This window comes from Priapulus caudatus, unplaced genomic scaffold (assembly GCF_000485595.1).
Source record: "Priapulus caudatus unplaced genomic scaffold, Priapulus_caudatus-5.0.1 Scaffold1467, whole genome shotgun sequence".
Taxonomy (NCBI): Eukaryota; Metazoa; Priapulida; class Priapulimorpha; order Priapulimorphida; family Priapulidae; genus Priapulus; species Priapulus caudatus.
Window position 1 is genome coordinate 33238 of NW_014578528.1, and position 14251 is coordinate 47488.

General features: G+C 45.8%; 1 protein-coding gene across 1 annotated transcript; it reads left to right on the plus strand.

Moving 5' to 3' along the window:
* The first annotated feature begins 749 nt into the window (after window positions 1-749).
* On the plus strand, window positions 750-13838 carry LOC106816727 (homeobox protein Nkx-2.1-like). The gene is made up of 2 exons (XM_014821343.1): window positions 750-1181; window positions 12740-13838. The coding sequence occupies exon 2, from the start codon at window positions 12924-12926 to the stop codon at window positions 13836-13838; it is 915 nt and encodes a 304-aa protein (XP_014676829.1). The 5' UTR covers window positions 750-1181; window positions 12740-12923.
* The last annotated feature ends 413 nt before the right edge of the window (window positions 13839-14251 follow it).

Here is a 14251-nt window from a genome sequence, read left to right on the forward strand (position 1 = left end):
ACTGTAAAGATTCGTTCCACATGCGACTAAACACCTCGACCGACGAGGATTCGAAAGGAGGGAATTCCTGATGGCATATCGTGCTAGTGTGACCGTGAGCAAAATCCAAACTTACATGACTCGTAAATAAACGCACATTTAAATTAACATTTAAATATAAACACGTTCCAGATATTTATGCGTGGTGATATAATTGAAACGGCGTATTATTTGTGACAAAACTAACGTATTTGTGAGGTCCTAGAAAATCGCCATAATTATACATACTCCCAGATACGTTTTATTCATACATATACGTACATACAAACACGTACGTTTTGTAAACAGACAGACAGACAGGCAAACACGCATACAGACAGACATACATAGATAGACGGACGGACGGACGAACAGATTCCTTCATACACAGATACGTGCACACATGCACATACACCTAAAGCAATAATAGAATACATCAAGAGCGTATTAAGAAGTTGCGTATCAAGAGCGTATCAGGTGCGTAATCAAGAGCGTATTCCTTCTTAATACGCTCTTGAATACGTGTATATGTTCGAGAACTAGCTGGCTGTTTTCTAGAGTTTAGTTTCGGACCTAGTAGGAAGTGATGGCATGTATACGCTGCTACCGCCGCCGCCACGCCGCCCCACTACTGCCTGCTGTTGCTGTTGCTGCTGCTGCGGTGAGTTCACGCGGAGCTAGCCGAGAGCAGTGGGTTGACCAGCGCTCGCTCTAACGGTCTAACACGCACGACGGGGTCTGTCTACAGGGGTCATTGTACATGATTCCGCGGGGCAGTCTTGTGGAAAAATTCTAAGCAAACCAGCTTATACTTTACAGAGAGCGAGCAGCGACGGAAACGTCTAGTACGGCGTTTGTTGTGCGTGGTGGGATTATATAGACAGGCTCTGATACAAGCATGCTCGTGATATAGCACTGCTTGTGATCGGTCAGTGCGTGCGTTCACGTGTGTGTTTGCGTGCTGCTTGCACGCGATAGAAAGTGCTAACAATTTTCGATGTCGTTGCACCGTTGTGGGCCGGCAGTGACGACTTAACTCATATATATAAACATAACATATATACGTGACAGAGCGTTACATACGGTAGACGCACATAGGAACTGAAAGGAAGGCTTGTGTTCGCGCTCATATATCAATAATAGCAACAGCTGATGTTATACAGGTAATATTACACAAGGTTTTTATATTGTATATATTGTAATATGTATATATTAGATTATATTGTAAACGCGCAGATAGTAATTTCAATGTTTTTAGTATTGGATTATGACATATAGTTTGGCACGCTAATGTTAACAGTTACTATGGTAACGCGGAGGCTTTAAACTATTGTTATGTCCTCTTGTAGTGATTATATAATATTTATTATCAAACAATCAAGAGCTAAAGGTAGGGGCACACGAGCGATTTTTATCGCCCGATCTCCGCGAATTTATTAGCTCTTGAAACAATGTATGCGACTTCATGTTCGTGCGTGTGTACATTAGAATGGTCATATCCCAGTGTGCGCTGAAATATTGTAATATTAGTAGCGGAATGGGACTAGTCAAATCGTCTCAGTGACGAGAGACTAGAGCGCCTAGTGTTACATCAGTTCATAGTAATTATATATCTGTTCGTACAATTTATTCACAAACACAACTGGGATGTGATTTTACTTCTGATGTGCATGAATGAGAGTTTTACCGTTGTACTCCGCATTCCTCTTCGCCAACTATCCACCTATCTGCATAAATTCCGAGCACATGTAATGCGGCGGGCGGCGTGTCAAGGTCGTTGTGACACATTCCAGCAGCAGTGACGTAATGACACAGCAACAGTTCGCTCGCCGTGTCTCTCTCTCTCTCTCATACATGAATGAATTTGTAGCGGCTTTGTTCTGTAGCTAAGCAAACATGCAGACTACCCCAGCCTTCACATTGCTGGCATGCTTGCTGTTCACCCATCTGCCAGCAGCAATCACGACACGTCGATAGCAGTGTGAGAATACATCACGTTAAATTAGGTGTATAGATGGACTGATGAACAGACGGGGCAGGGACAGAGAAGAATAAGGGAGAGGGGGAGAATGAAATAGATAGAGAAAATGAGAGAGAAGAGGAATAAAGTGCGAGTGAAGGAAATAAGAAAGACCGAGCGACAAAGAAATTAGGATAAAAACAAAGAAAGAAAGATGGAAGAATAAGAAAAGGAGAAGGTAAAGAGAGAGAGAGAGAGAGAGAGAGAGGAGAGAGAGAGAGAGAGAGAAGAGAGAGGAGTAGAGAGAGAGAGATGAGAGAGAGAGAGAGAGAGAGAGAGAGAGAGAGAGAGAGAGAGAGAGAGCTAGAGGGAGCTAGAGACAGACAGACAGACAGACAGACAGACAGACAGACAGACAGTAATAGAGATAGAGATAAAGATCGAGAGAGGGCGAGAAAGAGAGAGAGAGAGCACGCAAGAAAGGGAGAAGAGAGATCGCGATAGACAGAGATATATAGATCAAGAGATACAGGGATAGAGCGACAGCGAGAGCGAGGGATCGAGAGCGAGGGAGCGAGAGATATAGAGATGGATGGAGAGGATGGGTGTGTGCACCTGAACGGTCAGTTAGCTGAAGTTTGTGGGTCAAGATAAGAGTGCTGGACGTTACTTGAACTCCGCGAACCTTGTATCAGCAGCACAAGCCGTGCCTCTGCTTGTTTCCTGTATTACACACATATACGCATAGATTCTTCTATGCGCGTGTGAGCAGGGTGAGGTCTGTACCCGTACATATGAAGAAGGGAAGGAATGGGCGAGGAGCGATGAGGGGAGTGAGGGGAGGAGAAGGGATGCAGGTAGTTATCATTTTCAAGGATACATTATTCAAGGATCGAGGTTACGTAACGAGGCGCTGTTCATTTTAGTTTATTTAGGTGGCATGGATGTATCGTTAACGATGATTTTGACGGTGTGCTGATGACTGTGCAAAAATGACGTTAGAAATAACATTGGATGAAATGCGAAAAGATCTATATGTATATGAATATTACAATACATATATTACAATACGTATATACATATATTCAAAACTCTTACAAGTATACCAGTTGTAACTAGGTGGTCACTAGCTATAAAATTGTCATAATGTTATTCGAAGCCTAGGATGAAACCCCGATAACATCGCGGTCTTGTATATCCCCGTCATTGTTTGCTCAACCCATCATATATAGGAGCCGCGGATAGTGCGGTGGTATTACCCATTGTTTTTTCTTGGATTCTACACGTGATTTTCAGTGTTCCCACATCTTCGCAATAGATACTGTTATAATGTTTACTCTTTATAGTAGAGTGTTTCTCCACAGAGTTTGCTGCAACTCGCACTGATTTACGGCCAGTGCTGTGACGTGAAGAACTGGTTCTATCAGAACCGCTAGGTCATCGTTCAGGTATATTACTTTTCAGTCGCATCCAGTCATTATCTATAGTCTCTAGTGGATCAGATCTCTCTCTATGTGTTTCGTGTGTGTACGCGTGTGGGGGTGGCTGGGCAGTGGCTGGGTGTGTATGCGTGCGTGCGTGTGTGTACGTTTGCGTGCGTACGTGTGCGCGTGTGTGTGTGTGTGTGCATGCGTGTGCGTGTATGCGTACGTGTACGTGCGTGCGTGTGCGTGCGTACGTGTGCGTGCGTGCGTGTGCGTGCGTACGTATGCGTGCGTGCGTGTGCGTGCGTGTCTGTGCTGCGTATGCGTGCGTACGTGTGCGTTTGTGTGGGTGCGTATGTGTGCGTGTGTCACAATAAGGTGATGGCAGGAACGCCTAATGATAACAATCGTGTACAGCCAGCCGTGTATGTAACGGCCAATCAAGAGAATTCCAAAACTGACCTTTATAGACAGGTCAGGTGTCTATATATATATATATATATATATATATATATATATATATATATATATATATATATATATATATATATATATATATATATATATATATATAATTATATATAGACATAGTTCTATAGACGGGGTTTCAATGTATAACTGCCGCTTTAGGGAGACGCCCCCAGCGTGCTTTATAGACTGGCTTTATATTTTTAATACATGTTCTCGCTAACAAAGGTTTACTCTGTATGTAGTTGGGTGATTCTGAGGTTAGGGGGCAAATTGCAGTTTTAAATGACTGAATTTTTTTTATCATCCTTTTGGCATATTTTTGGAATTTTTCCAAAATTTGTAACACCGTGGCCCTGAAACCACAAAGATTATTACACTTTTTCATTTTTTTACTTTTTTGTATACCTTTATAAGGGCCTATACATCAACTCCGTTACAATTTTGTAACGGAGTTGATGTAACGGAGTTGATAATTTTGTCATGTTTGACCTTGTTGGTTCCACATGGAGCAAGGGCAAGATGCAAATAATATGTTTTATTCAAGAGGTCAATATGCCTGTCTTCCTCAATTTATGATGTTTGGTTTCTATGGTTACTTATCATACAATTTGCGTAACAGAGGTGATGAATGCCTTTAAGTACGCATTTATTTTTGGCAAATTTTTCAATTGAAATGTGATGCTGGTTGGTCTGATTGGTCTGATTGGTCTGATTTGGTCTGATTTGGTCTGATTGGATCTGATTGGTCATTGGGTAACACCATTGTCTATGAATAGATGGCAGCACGTAACGGAGTTGATAAAAATTCAGGACAATAGGTCTGAGGTTCACCCCTCTTACACTTATGGTCACAGGCGCATGAAACTTTACTGAATTACAGTTGAAACAATAGCAACCCCACCCAAACTAGATTTCCCATCCCTGAATGATGACAACAGCTTTAAATCATTGGTGGAAAATTGGCTACCAATGGGTTAGGACAGGCCATTCCGAGACCAACAAATCATTGAAGAATTGCCCCCCAGCAATTTGCCCCCTAACCTCAGAATCACCCAGTTAACAACGTGAGTCTGTGCTACCTGCCTTATTTGACAGTACTGTCGGCAGAATCCTTGCTGTTCTGATCAATAAAACACCGCATCATCATCGGGCTGTTGACGTCAGAGTGACGTCACGGCTGGAGGTGTGGGTGTAGGTAGTAGGCGGTGAATGAAACACGCGTGAATGAACGAATAGCGGCATCATTATAGGATGCGGCTCTATATCTCAGCTTGCTAGCTCACGCCCTACTCTCCCTGCCCGCGCGCACGTAGACATGATTAGACACCCAGAGAAGACGCAGAAGCTTCCTTGTTACTAATCCTCCGCCATTTACTAGTTCCACCGCCTTTAGTTCCCGTCGTATATGCATCTTGGTTCCCTTATTGCAATTCCATTATGCGAATTATTAGGTTTACCGCGGCTGCCGCGATGACATAATTTTGTTGTGCTAAAGCCCAAACACTCTGGAACTGTAGGATAGTGGGAAGTGTTTTGATACTTCAAAGCTTACGTACTTGCTTATGCGTGGGTGCTTACGTACGTGCTAAAGCTTTATGCGTTATGTACAGTTGCGTTATGTTCATGCGTTATGTACAGTAGTATACAGTACGTGCTTACGTACGTTCTACAGTAGCATGCTACAGTAGCATGCTTACGTACGTGCTAAAGCTTTATGCGTTATATACAGTTGCGTTATGTTCATGCGTTATGTACAGTAGTATACGAGTAGCGCTTTACCGTACCTTGATTCTGCTGGACGTAGAAGTACGAAATAGGGAGATAATAACAGCTTAGAGCGCAGTGTCAGGGTAATATTGATTTGTTTATACATTCTTGTTTCTTCTTGTTTGCGTATTTGCTAATCTAAACTAGAATTAGCCATCTTCCTATAAGCAATTAATTTTCAACTCGTTGATACTCCCGTTGAATTCATTAAGTATAAGGCGCTATAGTTGCCTACTTTATGCTCGCATGTTATTCCTTCATTATAATTACCTCGACAAGAGGGTTGGCATGGAGAGGTTATGTTTTCACCGGCCGTGTGTGGTGTTGGTTTGTGGGTTTGTGCGTTTGTTTGTATTGTGTACATGCCTTAACCTAAAAAAGTTATGGACGGATTGTCATAAAATTTTCTAGGATAGGTCAGAATGGCGCTAACTTATGAGAATTCAATTAGATTTTGGTAGTTGTTCCTGGGATCCAATTAATTAATTAATTAATTAATGTAATTAAATGTTTCAGGATAGGTTCAGAAATAACTTAGAATTAATTCAACATTTTTCAGGTGCCGTGTTCGAAGTCCAATTAATTAATAAATTAACTAAATTAATTAAAAATTTCAGGATAGGTCAGAAATGGGGTAATTAGAATTGATTACATTGGTGGTGATCCATATCCAATATAATTATTTTAAGTTAATTACATTAATTAATTTAATTTTTCACAGCTGACAGAATTTCACAGACTGCCTTGGCGGAGGCTCTGCGACTCTCCGAGTGTCTAGTTATATATATATTAATTCGTTTATTCTATGCAATTTTATTGTTTTTTATCTGTTTTTATTTTATTTAATTCTATTCTCAATGAAAGTCCAGACAGTTCACCTGCGCTTATACAATAAGTAGCTCAGATGTAATCGGAACCCGACCTGTCTGTCTGTCTGGTAAGACAGAAAGGCTCAGAAGCTTAACACGCCATTTTCGCCTCTTCTGAATGTCTATTGTTTATCTTCAGCGCTTCGCAGTTCAGGTAAATTAGAGGAAGAGATTAGCGTAGCAAGATTTTCTGGTCCTAGCTCTCTAGAAAGGCCTAACAGCTCTAACGTTTAACAGAGACTGAATAGTCAGTCGTTCTCGGGAAGCAAGCATTTTGCCAATGGACTGAAATAGCTACAATGAATCCTCCCCTCCCCCTCCTCCGTCCATCCCCCCCCCTTCCGCCTCGCCGCCGCCGGCTGGAACTGTGGAGTGGCTTGTCTAAACACGTTTGTTGGGCGGCGTTGTAGAAGATTGGGGAAACTGATTGGGAAATTTCCACTAGTGACCAACTTTTCCGTTGCCTATAACTTGGGCGGATAGAGAGTTTAGATGGTGTCAGCTGAGCATCGGTATGTGTCATGCAGGTAGAGGGTGTGTGAGCAGTGGTTGTGTGCGTGGAGTGTGGAGTGTAGTGTTGTGTGTGTGTGTGTGATTGTGTCGGTGGTCATGTGGACTGTGTTTTTTTTGTGTGTTTCTGTGTGTGTGTGCGTGTGGCTGTGTGTGGTGATGCCGCGCGGTTGGTGCGTGCGTGAGTGCGTACGTGCGCCGTGCGTGCGTTGCATGGGGATCGCCAACCACGCGGGAAAACAGGGTGTGTGTTGGGTTGTGTGTGGGTGTACGTTGGCATGCCGTGGTACGTGTGTTGTGTGTCATGTAGCGTGCTGCCCGCCGTGGGTTCTCCACGTAGCTTGCTCAGTACTCAGTACCACGCGAAATAGACGGGCCGCAGTAGCATGTTGTGGTCAAGCGACAAATCACAACATCGTCAGCCATTCGATGGTCAGCCGCAAAATCTACATCGCCTTAACCCATCGTCGTGTACTGCTCACGTAACCACTTTCTCTCTCTCTACTCTCTGCTCTCTCCTCTCTTCTCTCTCTTCCTCTCTCTCTCATCTCTCTCTTTTCTTTTCTCTTTCCTCGTTCTCTGCGCATTCTCGCTTCGCTCGGCTCTCTCTCTCTCTCTATCTCGTGTTCTCTTTCTCGCTTCTCTCTCTCCCTCTCTCTCTCTCTCCTCTCTCTCTGCTACTCTCTGCATGTCTCTCTCCTCTCTCTCTCTCTACTCTTCTCTCTCTATATATTATATATAGATATTAATATATGTGCTATATATATATACAACCTATCTATATATCTATCTATCTATCTATCATCTAATTTCTCTCTCTCTTCTCTCTTCTCTCTCTCTCTATATACTATACTATACTTATATATATATACTATATATATTATTATATATAATAGTATATCTAGCTGCGGGTAACCGCTGCGCTAGTAAATCGTGCGTGATCTAATTCATAGCTACTATTAATAATGGCGGGACAGAATAGGAACATTGCGGTAAAAATCGACAAAACATTGCAGCAATTAGAAAATGTTAGAAATTGGCTGTAATAAGATAATAAGCATGTGGAAAACGGAAAAACTGTTACGTATTGACAATTCTTATATGACTAGCGCACAAACCGAATTAGAAACCCCTGGGGAACATATTGGTATATGGTGTAAATGACAAAAGTTATTATAAGAGCATGTAGGAACTGGGTTGGACTTTTCATCTTGAAAGCCTCTTTGATAAAGAATGTTTAGTCTTATTCTCTGGTTGTTACAAATGTAGAGATTCCTGGCGTCTCCAACTTCTTGAGCTTCACATCGGCTACTATCCATTGTGAGATCCGTTTAGCCAATGGAAATAAAGGAATATTCAGCTCATCAGGGCTAATAATTGAGAATTTGTGTCATTTATTAGCTGCTCTAGTATATGATAGAGAACACGCACCATGCAACATTGAAAATGAAGAAATTTCCCTACTGAATCAGAAAACTGCATACTTTTCGATGTTCAATGCATTCTGAGATGGTAGATCTGAATGAACCTCTGTTGAGCTGACGTGGTACTACCTTCTGAATGGTGAAACTTTGGGTCACTGTTGTGGTGTGTTTTAGTAAATTGGTTTCGCGTTTCACAACTACAGCAGCCGGTGATGAGGTACGGGAATCGCATTTTTCTCTGCTGTGGCAGACTGTACAGTCAGCTGCTTGCATTTGATGTGAAGAATTCACGAATTGAGGGTTTTTCACGGAATTGTTTCGGTGAGTTTGGACGGTTTGAACAGGTTTTTTTTCATCTAGGAAACACTCCCCGGGATATAAGGATGGCCGCCTGTGAAAATTGCATCCAGGATCGCTTGGGCGCGTTTGGCCGCTGATAGGTGAAAGATACATACATACTTACATACACACATACATAATACATACATAACATACATACATAATACATACATACATACAGACATACATACCATACATTACATACCCATAACATACATACTCATAATAATACATACATACTTACATACATTCATCATACATACATAATAATACATACATACCATACATACATACTACATTACATACATTATACATACATACATACATACAATAATACAATACTATACATAATACATTACATACAACAATACACACATACACCATACAACAATTTACACACATACACACCCATTTTTTTACACACTACACCACATACACAGTACACACACACACACACAGCACACACACACCACACCACATACACACACACACACACACACAACACACACAAACACACAACACATACACACATACACAATAGCACCACAGTACAACATACGAACTCAATATATATTAGATATATTTACTGTACAAGTTTCAAAGTTGTTCCGGCTCTAGCTTTTTCAGGGACATAGAGAGCGACCGAGGTCAGAGGCAGCGAGCGCTGGGATGGGGTAGCTTAGACAGCTGCTCCCCTCTCGCTTCTCTAACATGGAGTAAGGATCCGTGTTTATTGCGCTCTGTCCTTGACTGCGTTGATCACGGTTACCGCTCGTCTGGCGGCGGCGGTGGTCGCGGCGGCGGCGGCGGCGGGCTGCATTGCGGCCGTTAGTGGCACAGGCCACTTAGAGCGCTTTCAATAAAATGTAAGGCTAATGCTAAATTAAATACGAAATTCTAGTTACTACAAATGTCTTAATGTTTTCTTCTACTCTCTTTCACCTATTATGCGCGACAATTTCCTGTAAATGCCGTCACATGATGTCAGTGTTGCCAGCAAGCTAGCGTGCGGCAGCAGCGTGTGTTGCAGATGAGCATGTTGCCGACAGTATTTACAGGAAATTGTCGCTAATATAGATGTGAACGAGAGTTAGAGACACATTACAGACGTTTGCGTAGTAAATAGAATTTTCGTATTTATTTAGCATTATATTTTATTGAAGCGCCTCAAAGTGCCTGTGGTAGTGAGTATAGGTAACGTGTTGGCTGTGAGGAATTTGCAGAGCGTTATTGTGGACAGTTCGTGACACGCCTGCGCGGCGGTTCTAAGTCAGGGTCGAACTGGGATAATCGGCGATCAATCAACAGTAGAAACGGGAACGTTTATCAGTTCGTTGATTGTTTTCGGTCCGTGAAAGAGTGAGTGGACTGTTTCTCCACGCGTCGATTGCTCGGATTAAAATATGCTCAGAACAGGTTACTCGTAAATCGTAAAAGTGAAAACTCCAGTTATGAGAGACCGGCATACAGATGAAGCGTGCGCCTGAGAGGGTGTTGTGCATCCTGCCGCTAGAAGCGCGAATCTTGCGCGTCAGTTCCGCAGCAGGGCACTGCTGACGCCTGCGGAACGTTTCCTACGAAAATGTTTATTCGCGCTGGGCAGCTTTTGATCCGTGCGCAATCGAAAGGTCGGGCGCACGGATCAATTAGCCCAGCGCAACAGTTTCGAAATTTTAGCCCAGGTCTAATTCACTAGCAAACATATGCACACACCATCGCGCAAGCCTTAAAGCGATGTTATCACGTGACGGTCATAGATCAGGCTTCACGTGTATTGGTATATGTGTTTCGTTGTTGGCAGAAAGCAAAGCGTGCTGCGAGACATTTACTTAGAAATTGAATGACCACATGTTCTGATAGAAAGCCGCTGTTTATGGTAGTGCACGAGTACACGTGTGCGGTGCGTGCGTGCGTGCCTCGTGCGCACGTACACGTCCGTGCATGCGTTGCGTCGCGAACTTACACGTCGTGTCGTGCGCGATTGATGAGAGGGTGCGGAGCTATCCCTGACTGAGCGAGCTTGGCTCCGCCGCTGCTGTATTCTTGTGTCAGGAAGGAGGGCAGCAAGCCCGGTACGTGATCATCGTCGCTGAGACTGTGTATCCTCTGCGATAGACTTACTGACCAGCTTCCGCTATCAACCCTCCGATGGTCAGCTAGCGCAGTGCTGGACAAGCCGCCAGCAGTAGAGAGCAGTGGAGAGGGTGCGGCGTTCCTGGACTGAGCCAAGCTGGCTCTGTGTTTGCTGTGGAGCTGACAGCCGCGCAGCTTAGTGATACAGCCGGTGTGGAACACGTGGATTACACGTCATGTGAGCCCCACGCTGTGACCTGCAATGTGTCCAGTTCAATTAAAATCTATAGGTCAAGTGGTGCTAGCAAGGCTTTCCTTTCCAATTCCGCCTGCTAGCCCACGTCGGTCTACGAAGCCGTACGTCTTCAGGTTGAAAGTAATGCTGACGCTCATGCTAGCTATCAGTGTATGTTGTAAGCGCGAGTCGGAATTACAGCTAACATGAAACATCGTATTGCATGAGAATCACGTGAAAGAAACTGCCTCCGTTCAATCCACGAGAAACGGACCGAATATATACAGGTGTGCCTGTATAGCTCCCAAATTCACATGAGTCGTGCGCGGAGCCATGAGTGTGTGCGCGCGTCGTGCAACGTACACGTGCGTTGCGGGCGTCCGTGTGTGTGCACGCTACACGTTGACGTGCGTGGCGCGCGTCCGTGTGATGTGCACAGTACAGTCGCGTGCGTGCGTTCGTGCGTGCGTGCGCGCGTGTGCATGTGCATGTATACGTGCGTGCGCACGTACACGTGCGTGCATGAGTGTGTGCGTGCGTGTGCACGTACACGTGCGTGCGTGCGAGCGTGCGTACGTACATGTGCGTGCGTGCGTGCGTGTGAACTTACACGTGCGTGCATGCGTGCGTGCGTCCGTGTGTGTGCACGTACACGTGCGTGCGTGCGCGCGTGTGAAGGTACACGTTTGTGCGTGCGTGCGTGCGTGCGTGTGCAGGTACACGTGTGTGCATGTGTGCGTGCGTACGTTCGTGTGTGTGAGGAGAAGCGGGGAAAGAGGACAGTGCAGAAGGGGTATGTGTGGAGGGAGCAGGGGAGGAGAAGAGGGGAAAGAGGACAAGGTAAAAGGGAGATATGTGTGGAGGAAGCAGGGTAGGAGACATGGGAAAGGAGACGGGGAAGACGAGAATGGAAGGACATGGGTGGCTACAGGGCGAAGAAGGAGGGGTAGGGGTACATGGGGGGATGAGCAGAGGAAGAGGAGGGACACGGACAGACTAGGACATATTGTCAATACACATAGAATCCACGTAATTCGATATCAGCATCATTATAGGGGGCAAGATGAAATAATGTATGTACACAAAAGTACATCGGCGTACATCGTACATTATTATTATATCATTTAGATGTTTACAACCAAAACAAAAATGTGACAACGTAATACGAGATAACGTGGGTGACTTTGACTGGAACTTGAGAGTTTCTTATGATTAATCAGAAATCTGTTATCCTGATCTCGCCTCTTCACATGCGTCTCGGCGATTCACCCACCAGCTTCCGTCCCACATGTGTACAACATTTGATTGAATCGTCGCTGCATGTGTGGCGCCCACTGGTGCTGCTACATGTTAGCTATGAGCAGCATCAGGTGGACGTACGCCGCACGGGGTAAATTGAGAAGGTTTCACCCTAATTCATGTGCTCGGAATTTGACTTCCCTTCCTTGTTTCCATTGTGAAAACCACGCCTAGACAGTTGAGTGTGTAATGTCTGCAGAGGAGGAGACGACAAAAGCAGCAGCAGCAGCAGCAGCAGCAGCAGCATTAGTAGTAGTACTAGTAGTTGCTGCAGCGTGCCGTGGAGGCGTTACTGGCGTTGTATGTGTGTGTGCGCGAGCGTGTGTGAGCCACAAGTGTTCTATTTTCAGCTCGCGTTTCTACTGGCACAGCAGCAGTAGCAGCAGCAGTACCGCGCCTGCATGCGCCCTCGCACGTCCGTAATGCGGCCGAGTTCAGATTAGCGGTGCGCTGCTCGTCTGTACGCTCGCGCTCGCTCTCACACTCACTGACGCGCCGGCTACGTGCAGCACGAGGAGCAGCAGCAGCAGAGCCATGAAGCATCCTAGGATGGAGCAAGATGCGTTCAGGCTTCCCTCGCAGACCTACTCGCGTCAGAAGAGTGCCTTGAACAGGGAGCATCATCATGGTAAGGAGGGCCACCAACCACGCGGTCACCGCAACCACGAACTCGTGCGCAACATCCACACTATCAACGGCTGTCAGCTGTACATACTCAAGAGTCGCACGGCGGCCGAGTGTAAGAGCGGCGGTGGCGGCGGCAGCGGACGCGGCCCGACGACAGTCAGCGCCGACGATCTGTCGCCGTGTAAGCCGACGACGGCCGGGGAGTCGGAGGATGCGGGAAGCTGCAAGAGCGACACGGATAGTATGACGTCGACTAACGGCGGAGGCTCGTCGTCCGTCGACTCGCTGCCGAGTCTGACGACGACAGCAGCGACGCGCAGTACGCTCAACCCGAAGGCCATTAAGTTTGTGCAGAAGGAGCACCGGCACGACATGACGACGTCGGCAGCCGACGTCGGATACACTCGCTCGCATCTCATGAACTACATTACTGACGGCGGCGGCGGCGGCGGCGGAGGAGGAGGCGGCGGTGGCTTCCAGAAGCAGGCGGAGGCATACTCGTACGTGTACGCGGCGTCATGTGCGGCTCTACAGCTGGAGAACGGTTACTCGTCGTTCGCTAGCGGCGATATGCAGTCGTCGCCCGCCGTCGCTGCTGCCGCCGCCGCCGCCGCTGAGCAGCAGAACGGCGTTGCCGTGGCGACGGACATACAGAATGGTTACACGACGCTCGGGTATGCAGCGACGATCCAAAATGGCTACCAGACGCACAGTGGCACGGCGGGGCCCACCCCTTTCTACGGTTATAAAAACAGCTCCCCGTGTGTGTCCCCACAAGCCAACATTTACACTACCGGAGCAGCCATGGGTAAGAATTTGTAGTTAAGGGTCATGGTTAGTGTTACGGAAGCGTTGTGCGGTAGCGTGAAGATCAGCGTTGCGATATCGTATGTGAATGGTCATCCGTATTCTGTTACTGTGGCTGAGAGGGTACCATCTAATATGCCGGACCTAGCTCTAGTACTATAGCCCACTGGCAGCAAGATCAAGCCCGCACGTACAGCACACACGCGGCGCCATTGACTATATATACAACTTGACTATATATACTATATACTATTGACTATATATACTATTGTTGTATATATAGTCAATGGCCCCGCGTGTGTGCTGTACGTGCGGGCTTGATCTTGCTGCCAGTGCTATACCGGACCTAGCTCTAGTACTATAGCCCGCGGATTGCTGCCGCAGGGCTATAGCACATTCTGCCATAGATGTAATCTAAGCAAATGGTC

Bases quoted from the DNA above. Each gene is read 5' to 3' on its own strand.
- LOC106816727 (XM_014821343.1), top strand. From the start codon at position 12,924: ATGAAGCATCCTAGGATGGAGCAAGATGCGTTCAGGCTTCCCTCGCAG.